Consider the following 19,275-nt stretch of genomic DNA (forward strand, 5'->3'; position numbering starts at 1 on the left):
AATTAATACCAGAGGTTTCCTGACAGGAAACTGATGTAACTGCTAACAGTTTTCTCTTCTGATTTGAAAAACATCTTTGATGTGAGAATCGTAAAGAAATGAGTATGAGTACAAGGAGGATACAGTCTTAGAAGTCCAGTAACCATCATATAAATGTGAAAAAAAACTATCTAAAAGTCATTGTGTCAGCAGCATCCAGACACTTGCTGATTGCATTTAAGAATATTGAGTATCTGGGTCTGACTGCTGTGATGCAAGCCAGAAAACTATCTTTGTGCAGAAAGATTATTTAATGAGCAGGCATTGGGAAGACTTGGTGGGGGCAGGATATAACACCAGGGAGATGGGCTGTGAGGCCAAGGTGGGAGGGGGTGTGAGTGCCTTGCAGAGAGCTGGGGAGGCTGAGCACCATCCCCAGCCCTGCGCCATGGGAAGGGCTCTGACAGGGGAGCCTGCTTTGTGCACGGTGAATGGGGCACTTGGGGCTGTGGCAGTCTGGGCCACTGGGGCTCGTGGCCAGAACCCCTGGACATCACCTCTCCAGCAGTAACTGCACTGCAGGGCCACAGGGCTGCCTGGGCACAAAGCTCCTCTGTGCTGTGGGCAGCTGTGGGGGGGAGAGAAATGTGTGCTGCCTGCTCCTTTGTATCTATCTCTCTCTGCTCAGCTTTTGCTGCCTCCAGCACCCAGCAGCTCTCCAGGGTTTCCACGTGCTTTTCTTTTTTCCAGGATAAGAGGGCTCATTCAATGCATCTTGTGCAATTTCCCAGGGTTGTATCCCAGCCACAACGCTAAAAGCAGCAAAAGGATGAGGAACTCCCACACCAAGCAGTGCTGCACACACGGATAGCACCCAGCAGTGCGGCTGCTGTGGCTGAATTATGTCTGAACAAAACCTGGAGCTTTGTTGGGCAAGGGAGGGAGCACCTTTGTACAACTGCATCTGTATCCCACAGGGAGAGCATATGCACTGCATTGGTTTTGCTGACAGCATAACTTATGAGTGCATTGTCCCCTTTTTGCTGACTCCCCTCCTTCTGAACCAAGGAAACGGAACTGGGAGAAAATCCAGGAGCCACCCTCATCCTGAGGCGGGATTGGCTACACCAGTGCTGGCAGACAGAAATGTCATTTGTCTGAAGACAACTAATGAGCCTTCTTTACTCTTCTTTTTTGCAAACTTGACAATTCAATTGCTTCAATCTTTCCTCATAGGTCAAGCTTTTAGGCTTGTGATCTTTTTTGTTGTCTTCTGGAGTTTCTACAAGTGGTGTACATCTTTCCTGAAAGGCAGTGTCCAAAATTGGTCAGAGAACCTCACAGGATGATTTACCAGCTTTAGATGGAGGGAAAGATTACTATAAAACTGCTGTAGCTGCAATAATGTTTTCTCTGGAAAAGCTACTTAACAGATTGCTCACCACACTGTCTTTGGGTGATGGCTCTTACCTAAATGTCATATTTGCTTTTGTCCTTAAGTGAGTTAGATGTTTTCACCAGGCTCTCACCTATTTGTCAAATTCATTCTCAGTTCCAGCCTTATGTGTCAGTGTGCTTTGCTCCCAGCTTGGTGTTATCTCAGATACAGGCACACTCCCTATCTTCCAGCTCACTAATGCACAGGTATGTGTGCACATGGGACAGTCCAAGCTGCCAAGATGTATAGCCCAAATTCATAGGACTCTGTGGGTTTTGAGGCATGTAGGGATGCATGAATTCAGTATCAAATGTCTCTGAGAAACAGCATCCAAAAAACCCATTATACTGTTTGGATTATCAGTTTCATTGACACTTCAATGTTTGTACTTCAGCACTTACAAGTATTTCATCTGGAAAAATATAACCCAGTAAATGTGTATTTATTATTCTACATAGCAGTACAAGGAGAGGCAGAGATCACACCAGTATTTAGGCCACAGTCTTTGCCATATGAATAATTAAAACTTGGAGCAGAGTCATCCACACTGTTCCATGTAACAGTTGTAAAAACTGATGTAAAATACTGATCTGCAGCTGGAATTCTAATTTCAGCATGCTGAGTGTCTTGTCCTGATACTTTGAAATAAAGCCCCTTAAACCAAAGCCATTGACTTTCTCTATATGTGCTTGTTTGTAAGTTCTAAGACAAACCTGAGCCTCTTGACAGCCTAAGAAAAGATTTTTCCAATATGCTGGCCTGAAACAGGTGGTCTACATTACTTTGCAGCAAAGTCTTCCTAGGTAACTTGGATACAAGCATGTATAAATGAAAAAGGCAGATGAAGAATGAGTAAGAAGTCAGTTGGGGACAGGGAAAATTTCATTAAAGGGTTGATAAATTAAGCAGTGTGACTCTTCTGAGTGTTTATGCACTCAGATTTTTGGTTATGCTGAGTCTGAAGACAGGAGTGCTTTTTGGGTAATGTGCATCAAACCCTGAACCCTGCAAGTTCAGCAACCTTACCAAGTAGTCAGTGAGGTAATTTCAGGCAATTCAGCCTGAAAAACTTCCTGACTACTGAAATCTCATTTTCACTCACCAGGAGGTTGATGTGTTGGTCTCCTCTCCATGTTGAACATCAGCACTGACTGCTCCCATGCTCTTTCCCTACCATCACTCCATAGAACTCCACAGACGCGAACTCCTGCAGTTAGAAAATGTGCCCAGACTGCATCACCAGAGCCCCTCTCTCCTGGGTGGGTTTGCTGAGTTTGCATGAGAGGTCCTGTGTTGACTTAGCACAGCCTGTGATGGTGGATGACCATGTTTCTGAGGTAGTACAAGTCCCCACCTCCCTTCATTTAGGCTGGGACTGTATCATCTCCTGTGGAATGGGTTCACTGCTGTGCACAGCCAGTCTTCTTGCAGTTCTGGTAAGAATGCTCAGGAAAAATATAAGCAAGTAATTCTATATGTAGAGAAGTGATGCTGGGCTCTTCAGATAGAAAGAAAAGACAAACCCCCCCCCCCCCCCCCCCAAAAAAAAAAAAAAAAACAGAACGAGAGAGACAAAAAAAAACCCAAAAAAACAGAAAGACAAAAAAATCCAGAAAGGATCATTTCTTACAAATTGATTAATAGAATAAATTCTCTTAGGAGTGGGAATTTCAGAAGTTTTAAGTTGTGAGATAGAAGTGGAAGACAGACAAAGAGAATAGACTGACAATAAATAAATTAGGGCTGAAAATGGGAATACTTCTGACCACAGAGAGAAGAGCTGAGAGGATAAAGGTGATGGTGGGAACAGTATCTGTCAGTGTGGTACTTGTGCAGTGGAAGAGGGATGGCCTTGGAGTACAACCCTTTGTGATCCCTTCTGTAACAGACTGAGCATGAACATCCAAATGAAAGATCAAACATCAGCTTTGTCTGTTGTGCAAAGTCAGAGCTTACAAAAATATTTGTATTTATTAGAGATGATGGCTCACAGTGAGTTTGTCTGAACCAAGCATGGCTTTGGTCTGTGCACAGCATCTTTTCTGCTTGACATTCCTAATATCATTCCTTAAACAAGCCTTAGTCTTTGCTTATTGCATGTCTAAAAACAGCTGGTTGCCTGGTTCCTTTTAACTTTTCTTAGTAAGTCTTGTTTGGTGAGAAGGGAGTTGAGGGTGGGCAGCCTTGGCTGTGAGTGACATCTCCTGGCATGCAGAGGTGCTGTTGATTTAGTGTAGTTTGGCTGGAGGGCCCATTTCCTATTTGTCTTGAGCTCTGGAAGACACAGGAATCAAATCTGCTTCCTTGCCTTCACACAGAGCAGCCTTCCACGCTGGTGTGGTCCTCCCTGGTTATTCACTAAGAGCAACAGGGTTTCCACAGCAAAACTTCTGCTACCTGGAGTGACTGACAACATCCTCCCAGTTCTCTGTCTTGGAGACAGAAAGGATTCCGTTCATGTTTTGGGGCTATCACTGGATGGAACCAGTGGTAGCCCCTACAAAAAAGCAAGAGACCAAAACTGGAAACAGAGATGCCTGAGCAGCTGGGCTGTGCTCCAGCATCTGGAGAGTGCTCAGTGCCCGTGCAGCCGGGCAGGGCTCCAGCATCAAGCAGCTCTGAGCTCTGAGAGGAGAAAAGCAGCATCATTTCTGTGCCTACTTATGGCCCTACGGGATGTTTAGTCACTGCACACAGTGGGCAGGGTGAGAGAAAGAGTAGAGATGTATCTCTTCTTGGATTCTGACTGGGCACAGGGACAGAAGATCGTGTCTGCCTAATCTTTAGCTGAGGAAAACTGCTAGTGGAAGGAAAACCCTGGGGCCTGGAAATCAGTCAAGTACTGCTACACTTGGTGGACACTGGGGAGTGTTTGCATGGCATTCAGCAGTGTGAATGTGAAGCTCTAAGGAGCTGGAGGAAGCTGGAGTTGCTTAATTCTTTAGCCTCTGCAGAACCTGCAATTACACCTAGAGCTGATGGAGATAACCAAGGACACAGAAAAAGGAACTCATTGAAATACCTCATCTTTCTGAACAAACAGCAAGTGAATTTTAACTGCATTGAATTCTTTAGATAGATTTGCAGTGATGATTTTTGTTTGAATTTTTTAAAATAAGTTTGTCTTTTTTAAACAAGTCTGTCAAGTATTCAAGTCTGTACACTTTGAGTGCTATTTGGAAGGTTATTACTTTGTTACACTACCTTCTGGATTATGCTTATCACCTTGTACCTTTTCTTGTATGAAACATTTCAATAAAATGTTTCTTGGTAGCATTAGAGTTCACAGAGATGGATGGTCTGGTATGGCATACAGCAGTGAAGTCACCTGTCTACAAACACCTGAGTCCTGAAAAGTGCCCATGATGTTGAACTAAAATTCAGGCAAAAGTCATATTCAGGGTTAAGAAAATAACGTGCCTTGGCAAAAAAAAATTACTAATCTCAGGCTACAGGTGAGATGCAGATGATTATCATTATGTCTCTGCCTTCGGACAAGGGATTTCTAGTTCATAATTGGGATGGTCCATTACAGCGAGAACAATGTTCCTGCTTTGCTGCCAATGCTGACACTTTCAGAGTGTGGCTACTGAAAAGATACAGCAGTCTGACAATACCCATCACAACAGGAAATCTGAACATCTTAGAACTTGTGCAAAGTCACATATCCTTCATTGCTATGACTGCAAGCATGTTACAAATTCGTTCATGGTTGCCTCTAGGCAGGATCTCAGAGGAAGGGTGGCAATAATTATGTGGATGTTCTGTGCAACTGTCAGCAGCAGTTTCAGTTTTCAGGCACGCTAACTTCATATCTATACTGTGCAGCTAATTTTACATTATAACATCTGCTTTAATTCATTTCTCTAGGGTTAAAATAATTTTGTTCAACAGACATGCTCAGTGCTATGATAACCTGAGCCAACTACTCTCTCCAATGAGAAGGAAAGTCTCCCAGCTGTCATGCTCTGCTGTTTCTAATCACTTCAAGCCCCGAGTTCTGGGCAGTTTTGAATAGAGTTGGATAAAATACATTCTTAATTCCTACCGTCTGGTATGTGCACTAGGCTATTTTTTTAAGCTGCATTCTTGGAGATATTGGCAAGCATGCTGACCCTCTAATAGGCACTCACAAAGTGTGAACGTTACAAGCTCCCAGATTTCACAGTTAACCTCAGCAGATTTACACAGAGAGAACACAGAGCTCCAGGTCAGTGTTGCATTCCCAGTGGGCCTGTCTGTGGCATCTTCAAAGTGAGCTCTCCTGGCCCTTTTAGGTTCCATTTTCTCTAAGAAGGTAAGAAGTTGTTATTTGCCTATAATTAGAGATTACCAGAGGTGTGTTGCTTCTTTTCACTTGGACTAACTTCTGAGAATAACTTGAGGATTTAGGGTCATTTGTAAGGTCAGGTAACACTATATTGTTCTGGAACCTTGGACTGCTTCTCACATAAAACCAGAGCAGTTAGAAGCTGACCCTATTCAGAACATGAATGCTTTTCATATTTGCCTGCTTGATATGAAGTGCCAGGATGGATTTGGCACATTAATCTGAGTTTGGAGGTCTGGAGACCTCTGGAACACAAGTTCTGACATACAGGTGCAGAGCAGGTTCTCTCAGAGTGTGATAATAGTTGATGTGATTGCCTGCACTGAGGTATTGCCATCCTGAATGACTGTAATGTACTTGTAAACATCTCGGGGAATATTTGTGTAAAAGGAGAAGAGAAACTATTTCCCATGCGAGTCAGATGATCAGTGCTTTTGAGCATGGAGCATCACTGTTGGTGGAAATGGATTTCATGTCATGGGAGCACATACGTCCCATGGAGCTATTTGTTTCTTTTAAGTGTTGACTTTACATCAAAGTTCTAAATCTGGAAAATACACTGATACCCTTTCTAGAGTTCCATGTAGTAAGATGGTATTTTACTAAACAGCTGCAAAACTGGCCAAGTCTAAGTTGTGAAATGAGATTTTGACTGTGGGATACATAAAGGATTATCCAAAGCAGAAAAATGTGACAGACAGCATCATGCTAGCCACTAACAAGTGCAACTATATGTATATTGGTTCTGAAAGCTCAGACGATGTATTGGTTGTGGATGATTTTCATCAGCCAAAAGTCACCTTTTTTTACAGAATTCTATTGCTAACCATGTATATTAAACCACAAAAATCTTAATTTGTTAATAGGTTATCCCAAATATGCCTGTAATATTTAAGGAATTAGAGTGGTACAAGTTCTGCAAAGTGTGTGATTTATCTACTGTGCCAATTCTGCAAACACAGGCCATTCATAACCTGGTGGGCAAAGGCAGACATTCATAGGGAAAAAGGACTACACGAGCATGCCAAAAGACATGCCTTTGGGGTGTGAGGAAAGATGGGCTACTGGGATGCTAACATCCTTTCTCTGCTCTAGTCACAGGTACCAAACCAAAGATGTCCTCAACAAGAACGATTCTAGTCATCCTGGGATTCCTCTCTACTTTGGCTGTAATTGCTTTAATTGCTGTAGCAGTGACCCAAAACCAGCCACTTCCGAAGAATATAAAGGTATTACAAGCTGGTACCCTTAGAGGAAAACAAGCTGGGGGGTTAGGTGTCCATAGTGCTCACAGACATGTTGCTGCCCTTGCTGGCTCTGACTAACCTCTTTTTCTGGCTCCATGCACCTCAACATCTTGTTTTACATCTTTGTGGTAAAACCAGTTACAGCTTCACAGGGAATCATCTCTTCAGTAACCAGTCCCAGCTTTGCGCTTTCTCTGCTCCTGTTTCCTTTGCCGGCAGTGTTGCACTGAAGCTCTGCTGAGAAGAGCAATGGCACACATTCCACAGCTGCCAGACAGAGGGGCTGTGTGTGTGGTCCCCCATGTGTGGAGGCCAGCACACAGCATGTCTGGCTGGTACCTCAGGTGTGATATGGGCTCTGCTTTGCCCGCAGTATGGGATCGTGCTGGATGCGGGATCATCCCACACCAACCTCTACGTGTACGAGTGGCCAGCAGAGAAGGAGAACGACACCGGGGTGGTGAAGCAGGTGGAGGTGTGTAAAGTTGAAGGTAAGAGGAGAAAAAGGAGCTGGGGAAGGGGCATGGGATGAAGAAGAGATTATGTAATAAAAGGGTGAAGGAGGAGAAATCTAGAGGAAGAGGCCAATAGCAGAAACAGTGTTCCACCTGTGAGATAATGCATCTCAGTGGTTCCCATGGGGAGCTGTATATGCCTGACCTTCCTGGGGAAAAAATGGATCCACTTTTTCCTCTTTTTCAGGATGCTTGGAATTAATCGCTTTTTGGAAAGAACTACACCAAAGAATGTACTTAAATAAATAAAATGTCTGCATGCACTCTTGCTGAAGTGCTGATGGAAGCAATGAGAGAAGACAGCATGGTTTGCTCTTTTTCAAGGCTTCTGTGCAAGCTATGCACAGGGCTTATGGCTCAAGGTTGCTCAACTTATGCATATCATGGCAATTTTTTAGTTCTATCTCATTGCTGTGTAGATACAGTATGGTTTAGGAAGGCATAAATGAAGCCCAGGGGTGCGCACAACAAGGAACAGCAAAGGCCATCATGGATCGCTGCATTCTGAGGTGTTGTCAGACCTGCCTGGGGTCTTTCCAGGCCTCTGCAGTGCAGGAGAGAGCCCTACTGTTATCAAGCTGCTGTGATAGCTGCTCAGTGCTGCAGCATCCCACGTCACAAGCAGCACACTGAGCATACAGCAAGCTGGAGCAAATGGGGCTTCACTGCTGCCATGCAGGCACTGGTCCTGGGGCAGTCCAGGGAACAAGCAGACACATGGCAGAGAAGGACAACGATTTTTTCCTTGGGTTAGCATAAGACACAATAGCTGTAGAACACCCAGTGTTGTAGTGTGAGTAGAAAGTACACAAACAAATGACAGCATCTGCCCCCAGAGGAGGCAGCATGGAAGGGTCAGGGATTTTCAGGCACAGATCCAGGGTACACCCAGGCAGACTCACAGGAGAGTCTGCAGATGTTCAGGGCATGCAAAAGAAATGGCTTGTCTCAGCCCTCATTGCTCGTTCATAGCCTGCTTGGCAGAGAAAGGGTGGCAGATGCTGGGCACTGTGACCACCCACGACGTGCATTGGGCTTAGCTGTTGCTGTAGTATTTCTAAAGCTCCTCAGAAACGGGAGGGTTGAATCCGATTCTGCTGCCTATAATATGGTTTAACACACCCGCTCATGATAGCATTCTGGGGTTTTGTTTGGAGCCTGAACTATAAAGTGTCTTTACTTCTTGCAGGCCCTGGGATCTCAGGTTACTCCCACGCCACAGAGAAGGCAGGTCCCTCTCTGGCACAGTGCCTACAACAAGCAAAAGAGGTGATTCCCTCAGCACAGCACAAAGAGACACCCGTCTACCTCGGAGCAACTGCTGGCATGCGGCTTCTCAGGTACTGCAGGGCTTGTCCCCCTCTCCTGCAGCACTGCACCTGGGATTGCCATGGATGTGCCGTGGGGGCAGTCCTTAGACACACTGCCAGCTCCCACTGTGCCCAGATATATTCTTCTGTTCATCCAGGTTGCAGAATGAAAGTGCAGCTGACAAAGTCTTGTCCTCAGTAGGAAACACACTACGCTCAGCTCCCTTCAACTTCCAGGGTGCCAGAATCATCACTGGTCAGGAAGAAGGAGCCTATGGATGGATCACCATTAACTACCTTCTGGGCAATTTCAAGCAGGTAGTATATCTACAAGACATTTGAATCATTGGCTTGCAGCACTTTGTAAGTCCTGCCTTGCAAGAAGGTGTCACAGGCACTCTCTTCCCTTGTAAACCATTTACCAGGGATCAGGATGCTGCACATCTTGCCTCAGCAGCTACTGTGAGTACATCCTGACACTTAGTGGTATTGGGGTGCACCACTATAATTAGGCTTCAAGCACTGAAATAAAACACCAGCATCTTCAATAATTTTGCTTGGGTACAGCATCTTTCTTACTTCCTATTCTAAAATATTTCTGTTTCTGAAAAGTTTGACTATGGTTCTTTTCTGTTGAGCTTATAAACCTTCTGAGAGCTGAAACAGTAAGTGGACTGCTTTTTCTCATAACAATAGTATTAGATTTCATATTCTTTGCCCTCCTGCAAGCACTTAGACATGATCCATCTTCTGAATTTACAAGCTTGCATTTTTCTTATGTCTTGTTCCAGCTCTCATCTCATGCCCCCTCCAGGACTTCCCATGTTTCCCATGTTCTGTGCTTCTGCTTCTCTCCTCATAGTTCTTTCTCTTTTTTATTTATCCAAAATAAATCTTCTCAATGCCAAATATATCTGGTTTACTTTGATTTTTTTTCCCAAGTCTGGCTGGAAAAAGCTTCTACATTCCCTGAAGTCCTTAAGTGAGACATCAGGAGCACTAGACCTTGGAGGAGCCTCCACACAGATTACCTTTGTATCAAAGGACCTCACTTCTGAGTCCCCAGAGAACCAGCTCTACTTCCGTCTCTATGGCAAGGATTACCAAGTGTACACGCACAGCTTTCTCTGCTATGGGAAGGACCAGGCTCTGCAGCAGAAACTGGCCAGGGATCTACAGGCAAGTACATCTACACCTGTAATTGAACCATCCTGGACTCTCCCAGCTTTGGGATACTGGTGCTGTAAAATTTGTTGTGTCCCAGCTCACCTCTTAGTCTGGATTAGAGAAATGTCATTGTTCTCCATACAGACTGGGCATGATGTGCCCAAAGAGGTGACAGTCAATAATTTCAAAAGTACTGCCAATTGGAGATGCCTTGATTCTTGGGCATGGGATAGCAAGAGAGCTGCATTTAACTGAAGTACTCAGGGGAGGTGACATTTTACCATCTCTGAGAAACCCAAATCAACAGCACGGCTTCACAAACTGTGACTTGAAATAAATTAAGGGTCCTACAGGGAGGCTGTGGCAGTACCCACATCTTCCCCTGCAGAGCCAGTGCCTTAAGCCATCTTTATCCCTTTGACCTGATGTGTGCACCTGGATGTGATATACTGTGACAAGTGCCACCCTTCCTTGTGGTTCTTTCCCAGGGTGTTATTCTAGAGCAAAGTATAACAGCTTGGATTGATTTTTATTTTCAGACCGTGGAGAACAGCAGTCTCCCTGACCCATGCTTTCACAAGGGTTATGAGAGGACTATAAATATTAGTGACTTCTTCAAAAACCCTTGCACATCTGACAAGAAAAAGCAATTACCTTTCAGCCAGCTGTACATAAAGGGAGAGGGGGACTATCAAAAGTGCCGAGAAAATATCCAGAAACTCTTCGACAAAAGCAATTGTCCTTACTCCAGTTGCTCCTTCAATGGGATATACCTACCTCCATTACAAGGGGATTTTGGGGTGAGTCTTCACTCATTTTTCAATTATCTGTGATCCAGAATGTCAGAAGATCAGAAATTCAAAGTAATGCTAGAGCGCATTCTTCATGACTGAGGCAGGAAATCATTTACAAGATGGCTTTCTGGACATGTAACTACAAAAGTAGTGCTGCACTTGTTGTGAGCACAGATATGTTAAGAGCTACCCCAGTAAATACTGGCCTAGTAGTACTGCAGTGCTCCCATTCTAACCCATCTCCTTGGGCTGCTGTGTTTACTCACTTTTTAAGCTGCCCAGCACCAGAGGCAGGAGAGCCTGCTGCAGGCAGGAACACTGCTCCTGCAAACCTTGTCTCCTGAGGTCAGTGGTGGCACCACTGTAATTCACCCAGAAGTGTCTGAGTGCTACTGAAACCAGTCAGCTCACCTGTCTGCTTGCCAGACATGATGAGGAGACAGTGCACATTCTGAACACACATTGTGTGACACCATGCTGACCATCAGTCGTAGAGCTGCAAGATCTGCTCAGTGGTTGTGAGGCTTTCCAGGGAACTGCTAATACAATCTTGCCCTGTTCCTAAGCTGCCTCCTACCTATCAGCTACTGGCCATGATCAGAGATGGGGTCTCTGGACCTTGGGGCTCTGTACAATCCTTTCAGACCATCACCTCTGCTCTTTCTGGTGATATTGTTTTCACAGTCAGTTGCCAAAATGGGATCATGGTTGTGATGGCAATCAGTGTTCACTGTGTGCCACTGGCACAAGTAAAGGAGAGAGCTCACAGAAGTTCTTCAGGATATCATAATTCCTATCCCCATCTCTCAGCAGCTCTGAGCCGTATGTCTCAAAATGACATTACTCTTAAAAACATTCCTGCTCTTGTGTGTGTGATGTTGCTTCTTATATTTCTCTATCTATAAATAAACTAATTTTCTTTTGTGGGATTTGTGGCCTAGTCAAATTAAAAGAATCTTTCTCCTTTAGGCTTTTTCTGCTTTCTATTTTGTGATGAACTTTTTGAACCTGACCAGTGAACCAAACCCCCTTGCCCTGAACAAAGTGACCAGCACCATTGAGAGCTTCTGTGCCCGGCCTTGGCAAGAGGTGAGCCGTGCTTGTTGCAGTAGACTGGGGCTGCTGATACTTTTCTGTGGGATAAATGGCTGGGATTAATCTCCAGAGCAAGATGGGGAAGATCCCCCCAGCACCTGCAGCAGATGCTCCGGCACAAGCTGGAGCAGTGGGAAGGTGTGTTTGACAGTCTGGTGATTGCCTCCTTCTCTAGGTGAAGACAGCATATCACCACATCAAAGAAAAGTACCTGAGTGAATACTGCTTCTCTGGAGCCTACATCCTCTCTCTCCTGGAAAATGGCTATGAGTTCACTGAAAACAACTGGCAAATGATCCACTTCCTTGGAAAGGTGTGTTTTGTGGTGGGGAGGGCTCCAGCGCAGCAGTTCTCTGCAGCCTCTGCCGCACAGCCTGGCCCTTTATTCCAAGGGGTGCCACTGCTCAGGCAATGCCATAGGCAGCCTCCCAGCACTGATTCTGCTCTTCTGTTTCAGATTGGCAGCAGTGATGCAGGTTGGACCCTGGGCTACATGCTGAACCTGACCAACATGATCCCTGCAGAGGAGCCAGCCGGGCCCCCCCTCTCCCATGGCAGCTACGTGGGGCTGATGGTACTGTGCTCCCTTGTGCTGGTGTCTGTGCTCCTGTTTACCTGGCTTCTCTTCCACAAGCCCAAGTGCCTGCAGAAGGGGATTGTTTAGGAAGAACCTGAAGGGGAGAAGAGCCATGTCATCCTGGCTGCTCAGGGCTAGGAGACCCCAGCAGAGCAGGCCGTACTGCAGAGTCCCTCTTACTGAAGCTTCTGACTGTACAACAAGGGCATTTATTTCTTCTGAATCACACTTGCACTGACAGATGTTGGGACATCAGGCTCGCCACCTTCTCTGCCAAGGACAGACAAGCTCATGTCCCCTCCTTGAATGGGTCGTACTTTCATTCAAGGAAACTTTGCTGCTTGTTGGTTTCTGCCTTGTGCACAGCATTATAAAGAGAAAAGTGGCAGCAATCTTTGGGAGCCAGTGCTCCTGCAAGGGTTATCTCAGGGTCACACATCCCACTGAGCTCTTGGGAGCTATCACGTACAGGGTGATCCTGCTCCTTCTCTGCTGAAGCTGTTCCCAAGAGCCCTTTCTGCACCAGCACACCTCTGCTCACCTCCCTGCGCCCTGAGCTCTAACAGTCCTACAGCTGAGTACAGCTCTTGCACCTGGTTGACCCCTGAAAGTGGATCAGGCTCCCAAATGCCACTCTGGGAAAAGAAGGGATGAGGAGGAAGAAGCTGAGTGTGCTTATGGTCATCAGCCCTTAGCTGGGCTCCGTCGGCTGTCAGCTCCTTTTGCAGGTGGCAAAATGCCTTTTTCCCACGTCTTCCTGATGTTGTTGCTGGACCAAAGCTGGCTCACTGTTGCACTGAGCCATTCCCATGTCCCTAAGGTACATCAAGCCACAAGTTCCCAAAAAGGCATTGCTGCTTTTTATAGGAAGAGCTTGTATTGGCCCAGGTTCCTTGGCCAGTAGTGATTGTCTGTGCCTGCATGGACTCTGGTGGGATCAGTGTGCCCTCAGGTATAACCCACTAAAGCAATCCAGGGTCACTGTGCTGATAACACAGCAGCCTCCAATCTAGGGAAAGTGTTTATTAGTTAATGTTCCTGTAGGCAGCTGGCAGCAGTTAAACAGCATGAGTATGCACAGATTGAACCACTCTTTCCACCAGCAAAATTAGTGAAGATTTGCGTTTCCTTTCCTCATAGCACAGGCTTATCCTATGTCCACAAGACCCAGGGCTTGTGAGTGCAGCCCACACAACTAGGACGATGCCACTGATTGAGTTTATGAATCACTTTCTTCCATTTTTCCATTTCTTGGTCCAAAAAAAAGAGAGGTAAGTCAGAAATCCATTTTTGTAAAAACACTCAGAAACCACTGGTGCCTGTCTACCTCCCACAAAATCTCAGAAATCTCTTCTCCTAATGACCTGTAAATGTGGAGGCAAAAAGAAAGCAGATATTGTAGAGATGAAGGCATAGCACATCTCTTTCCCCAAGCAGAGCTGTAGGCAGTGTGGAGGGGGTCAGGATGTGCAACCCCAACAATGCCTTCTCCTTTAGGCAAGCACAGACACAGAGCTCTCCCTGTCTGTCCCTCTGCATAGTCCAGGCCGGAAAATGTCACCCAGTTATTTCTACTTCATGCCTGAAAGCAGAAGCCCTAATATATTGAAGGACCTAAAGGTAAGGGAAAAATCTACCCTGTCCTAAGATCTTTGGGCAGATCATTGTTCTTCCAAAAACCTGTGTCTTATTTTTGCTGTGAATTAGGTGGCTTCAGCTTCTGTTGGATCTTGTTCTGCCCATTTCCAAAAGACTGAGTAACTCTGCTATTAAAATCCTTTTTTCCTCAGTGGTGCTTGCAAGTTGTCATTATATCATATTAAATAGATTGGTTTTCAATCTGTAAAGTGGTCTCTGCAGACGTCACTTTCAGCTCTCAACTCCACTTCTTTTAAAAGAAAGTTTTACATCTTTCTGAAACTTGGACACCAAAGTTTTCAGCAGGTAGTTGAGTCACTAATAGTGTATATATCTGGTTTTGATCTATGCTTTATGTTACCCATTCATATATCTCTGGTCCAGGTCTGTTCACTTAACAGAAAGTTTTTAGGCTTTTGAGTCCAGCTGGACTATTGCAACTTGGTCTTTTTTCCCAGTCATGGCATTCCAGAACAGCCTCTGTCTCACATCCTACATCACTATCTCTCAATATGAGCCATTTTCCCTTCTGTGTGGCTCCACTGAAACACATATTATTGAAAGAATATTGCCCCAAGCAGATTGTCCATTTCAATCTGCAAATGACCTTTCACCAGCTGTGAGTCCGCTGACCAGTTTTTGTTTATCTGCAAACACACTGCGATGTCGGAATTCAGCTAGGGATGCAGCCTTCCTTCTGTTGTTTGCAGCAAAGATAGGTAGATGAGAGATGAGCAGCAGGTTTTGGCCGTGGCTGGAAGGCATGCAGGAGAAACGTGTGATCAGAGCTGCTTCTGCTGCCCAGACAGCCTCGTCTGCAGCACACCCCATCACATGCCACCTTCCTTGCATACGGAGCCTTTGTAGCAGAGCAGACGCCCTGGAGAAGCTCCCCAGGTGAGCTGGTGCATCCATCCTTCCCGTGAACAGCTTGGCAACCTGCAGAGTGGCAGTTCCTTTCCTGAGACCTCCTTGGGGATCTGGCAGCTGCTCAGTTGTGTCCATGATGAGAACTGGCAGATCCATTAGGACATGTGAGAAATTGATGCAAAAACTTCATGTGGAAGTTGGTGTGGAAAGAAAGCCTGTTCCAGTCTGCTCTTCTTGTCTCTGCTAAGGATTTATGTCAAAGGAAAATGCCAAATATCTGGGAGAAGAGCTTTTACAATGTTTTGTATCTTCATTGCAAGTCCCATAGCATTAATACTGTTAGCTCCTGATTCTGGAGCCAGGTCAGCAGCTGGCATCTTCACTTACTCCTCCTGTCTTAATTATCTTACTTTTTGGTTTGAGTTTTGGGGGTTTTTAAGCTTTAAATATGACTTGAGTGCAGCCAAAAGGGCCCGAACTAAGATAAATGCAAAATATGTTACAATATTTTTAAAACTTATGACTTTCAGACCCCATCCATAAATCAGTCTCTCCAGGATAAGAACTTCTAAGGTGACAACATGCCAGTTGAGCAGCCTGAGGCTCCAGGAATTGGTTGACTGAAGGCATCCTGTCAGGGTGAGACCATCGCATGTCACTGCCTGGTAGTGAACACTCACAGAACAGCCTGTGATTGTTTTCTCTACATTTCTCCTGTTATTGCAGGACTTTATTCATGGAGGCTACTCAAAATCCTTGGTCAAAGAGCTCAAGTTTATGATCATTCATTTATTTGCTTCTGTGTTGCATCTGATCCAGCTGTATTCAACTCAAATGTGTGTTCTAGAACCACCCAACATGTACATGAAGACCATTAATGATCGTGGAGGGAGTTTCCAAATATGCCAGTAATAATGTATTATTTCTCTTGTTAATACAGTTGATTTGCCTCAGTGATAATTATCTGTGCCTTATTTCTAATTTGATAGTTTCTGGCTTTAATTTCTAGACACTTCCCACTTTACCATTTTGCTTTTCCTGGGTAAAAAGCATCTTTTAACATCACACGTTCCTGTCTATCACATACTTACTCACTATTCAGCTCTGCTGCGCTGCCAAGTCTCCAGACCTTGGTCTCTCCTGAAAAGAGAGTTCTCCTGGGCTCCTAGAAAGCTCTGAGATGTGCTGCAGCAAGGTGGGATGAGTGTCTCTGGTTTGGGTTCAAATGTTGATTGGTCCATTTTTGGGGAGGTTCTTTGCAGAGGGAGTAGATAGCTTTGCAGGGTGCAAGAGCAGCCTGGTCTCTCTGGGACTGATGACCTCTATGAGCTCTGCCACATTCAGCCGAGTGTCACGTGCAGGGCAAAGCTATTGGAACTTGTCAGAAGAGACCCCGGGTACCTGCAGCACCCTCACCTCTTGCAGGAAAATTGTTCCCCACCACAGGCTCTAAGTACCTTTCACTCTTCTCCCTGATAAAGCTGCCTCTCCTCTGTGCACAGGCTACAACAGATTTCTCCAGCCCTACAGCAAAGCACAGTGGGGCCTCCACTTGGAAGAAAGCTCTCAGAAGTGAGGCCATCACCTCTGCACTGGAAGGCTGATTTGAAGTGTTGGCACTGGCCAGGGCTTTCCAGTTTCTCCCAGAGCAGTTCTGGGCCGGATGTGTGCCCTTCATTCTCCACCCCAATTCTTCCCATGCTCTGTGCCAGGCAGGATGTGCAGGCTCTGCAGGGCTGCCAGCTTTGTCACAGGCTCAACAGCCTGTTCAGGAGGGACTGGGGAGAGCACACTGAGGACAACAGCCCCTGCCACCCAGGCCATGTGTTTTCTTTCCGTGGCCCAGCCCTGAAGAAATGGATCTTTGTTTTGATGCACACACAAGCCTCTGTATGCTTATCATAATAAAGACTTCTGAACTGATGCCAGAAAAGTTTTCATGCTGTTTTCCAGAAGATGGGAGTTTGCCAGTAGTGGAATGGAGCTTCTGGCACTAAACATGGAAAAGTCCTGAGATGTGATATCCTCTCTTGCCAGTTCTTTGATGCTCTACTAGGTCAGCTCTGAAGTTCTCAGTGGATGGTTCCCCTCCTGGTAGAGAAATGCACTGTGGTCTTTCCCAGGCTCTGGGCACCTCACACAGGTTGCCTCACTCCAGGGAAGGCTGCTAGTGCTGAAACTAATCTTTCTTTGCCTTAGCTTCATCCTGACCTCCTCAAAGCAGTTTGTTCTCTCAAGCTGTGAACTAGACAGAAGCAGTCCTCTGTTCTCATTTTCCCTCTCCCTCCCCCATGCAGCCCCATTGGCATCATGATTCCATTGGCATTATGCTGGCGCTGCAGTCCACCTTCCCAGCCCTCCAAAAAGGTGAAGGACAGTGGGCCTGTGCCCCTTGCTCACAGGGCTGCGTGTCTCCATGTGCAGCCACAGCCTGCACAAAGCAAACAATGCTTGTCACAGTTGTTATTTTTCTTTCAGCATGAACTCCCCACAGCTCTCTCATTCTTATGGCTATTAGCTTGAACTATCCTCAAATTTTCCAATCTTCCTCTGTTAACAATATGGCCAGAACTAAAGTGAGCCCATAGATGCAGTTTTTCCATGGTCAGTTCCAGCGGAATCAGCTCCTGGCCACCTGTGCCCATCAGCAATGCAAAGGTGGTGAGACAGGGCTTGTATTCACATTCCTCTCACTCTCACCACAGTGGCACAGAGCATTCCTTCTCCCCTTCTTTCTCTCACTGCCTCAAGGTCTCTCAATTTTTGAACATCTGGGTGGGGGGTGGGGGAGTGTATGATCCATCCCAGCTGTATTAGCCATATTTTCCAAATGAAGTTTTTATTTACTTCCTTCACTGTTTCTAAGTCCTAACATCTTCTGTTGTTTGTTTCTGCTTTCATCACTGTTTTCAAACATGTCCAAATTTATTATTGTCATTTTCCTAGATGTATAAAGGTCATGCTAGGTCATATCAAATAGGCAGCGCATTGGCACTCGTCTCCAGCTGTGTGGTGAGCGAGGATTTAGAGGGATAGTTAGGGAAACAGCATAATCCTTTTCTTCTACCCATCAGGGGCTTAGGAAATTTGTGATCAAATGATTACTTCGAGATCTGATAACTGTGGGTGACCCTGTTCTCTATGAATTCATCTTATCCTCTTTTGCACTCATTTAACTTTCAGCTTTGATTATGTAATTTCATGGTGTCTTTTGTGCAAAACTATTTCCTTTTGTATGCTTTAAACCTGCTGCCTGATAACAGGCTGCCTCCATCCCTGTGCTATGCATAACACTGACTAACTCTCCAGACCTAGTAGTGTGTGAGATGTGTTCTCCACCCACATGAGATTTTGCCCATGGCTCCTTTTTAGGCTCTAATGCTCTGGCATTTCTTTTTTTGCTGTTGTTTCTCACATCAGTGTGGCTTGCCTCCATAGGAAAGTGAGAGCTTTCCTCATGTGTCCCTTGGCAGCACTGCAGTTCCAACTCTGTCACTACTGTCCCAGGCTACTGAAAGCAGCCTAGGAAGGGAAAGGGGAGGGTGAAACTTGCCAAACACGGAGCTTGCACTATTTTACTATAGCCCTGCCTAGCACTCTCTGGCTGCCAAGTAACACTGGGTAGTGCTGGAAACCTGCCCACGACTCTTTCACATGGCCTTCACTGCTGAAGCCTGGGGAAAGAGCAGCTCCACGGGACCCCAGCAGCCCTGGGGGCAGGGATGTGAAGGAGGTGAAGGCATTTCTCACTGCCGTTGTGGGCTGCCAGATTTGCAAAATACCACCAGACACATCTTGCTGTAGAGACAAGAACTGTCCTACCATACCCATGCTCTCCATGCCACAGCTTCAGCTACTTTGCCTTGGTTTCTGGCATGTGCTGGGAGAAGCTATCCCCTCCAGCACTGACTCTTGTTAGCTAGCTACAGATGGGTGCAATGCCACTCCTGGTCCTGAATGTGTGTTGCTTTCAGACTGGCTGACAAGCCAGGGATATGGGGGGATGAGGCTTACCTAGGAGAAGGTATCAATATGGTTACTGCTATCTCTATGTATGTATCATATTTTTCTTTTTATGTTCATGTCTTCAAAAGGATATTTTTTGGAGTTAAGAGGGAACTGTGTAGGTGGGGCAGAAGACCAAGAAGGCAAAGGGTCAAGGAGAGAAATGACCACTATGATGGTGCTGGGGCAGAAGAACGTTGGATATGAGAAAATCTGAATAAGCCAAGTCATGAGCAGGCAATCCGTGTGCCTTGACCACCAGCCTATACTGTTTGCATCAGAGGCTATCAACAGCAGCTAGCGGCTATAA

General features: G+C 45.7%; 1 protein-coding gene and 1 long non-coding RNA gene across 5 annotated transcripts in view; one reads left to right on the forward strand and one right to left on the reverse strand.

Annotated features, from left to right (window-relative positions):
* Positions 1-14,299, forward strand: part of ENTPD1 (ectonucleoside triphosphate diphosphohydrolase 1) — a 29,025-nt gene extending 14,726 nt beyond the window's left edge. For all 4 annotated transcript variants that reach the window (XM_068197757.1, XM_068197758.1, XM_068197759.1 and 1 more), the window contains exons 2-10: positions 6,843-6,976; positions 7,368-7,485; positions 8,699-8,849; positions 8,978-9,137; positions 9,762-9,998; positions 10,526-10,786; positions 11,750-11,869; positions 12,051-12,188; positions 12,333-14,299. In XM_068197757.1, the coding sequence (XP_068053858.1) occupies positions 6,843-6,976; positions 7,368-7,485; positions 8,699-8,849; positions 8,978-9,137; positions 9,762-9,998; positions 10,526-10,786; positions 11,750-11,869; positions 12,051-12,188; positions 12,333-12,539 (1,526 nt within the window). In that variant the 3' untranslated portion in view covers positions 12,540-14,299. The remainder of the gene's footprint in view (positions 1-6,842; positions 6,977-7,367; positions 7,486-8,698; positions 8,850-8,977; positions 9,138-9,761; positions 9,999-10,525; positions 10,787-11,749; positions 11,870-12,050; positions 12,189-12,332) is intronic.
* A 252-nt stretch (positions 14,300-14,551) lies between these two features.
* On the reverse strand, positions 14,552-17,246 carry LOC137478148 (uncharacterized). Its single transcript, XR_011001436.1, has 2 exons — positions 16,461-17,246; positions 14,552-16,428 (listed from the first exon to the last, which is right to left on the reverse strand). It is a non-coding gene; the product is annotated as an uncharacterized lncRNA (long non-coding RNA).
* Positions 17,247-19,275: the final 2,029 nt, after the last annotated feature.

Source organism: Anomalospiza imberbis, chromosome 8 (assembly GCF_031753505.1).
Source record: "Anomalospiza imberbis isolate Cuckoo-Finch-1a 21T00152 chromosome 8, ASM3175350v1, whole genome shotgun sequence".
Taxonomy (NCBI): Eukaryota; Metazoa; Chordata; class Aves; order Passeriformes; family Viduidae; genus Anomalospiza; species Anomalospiza imberbis.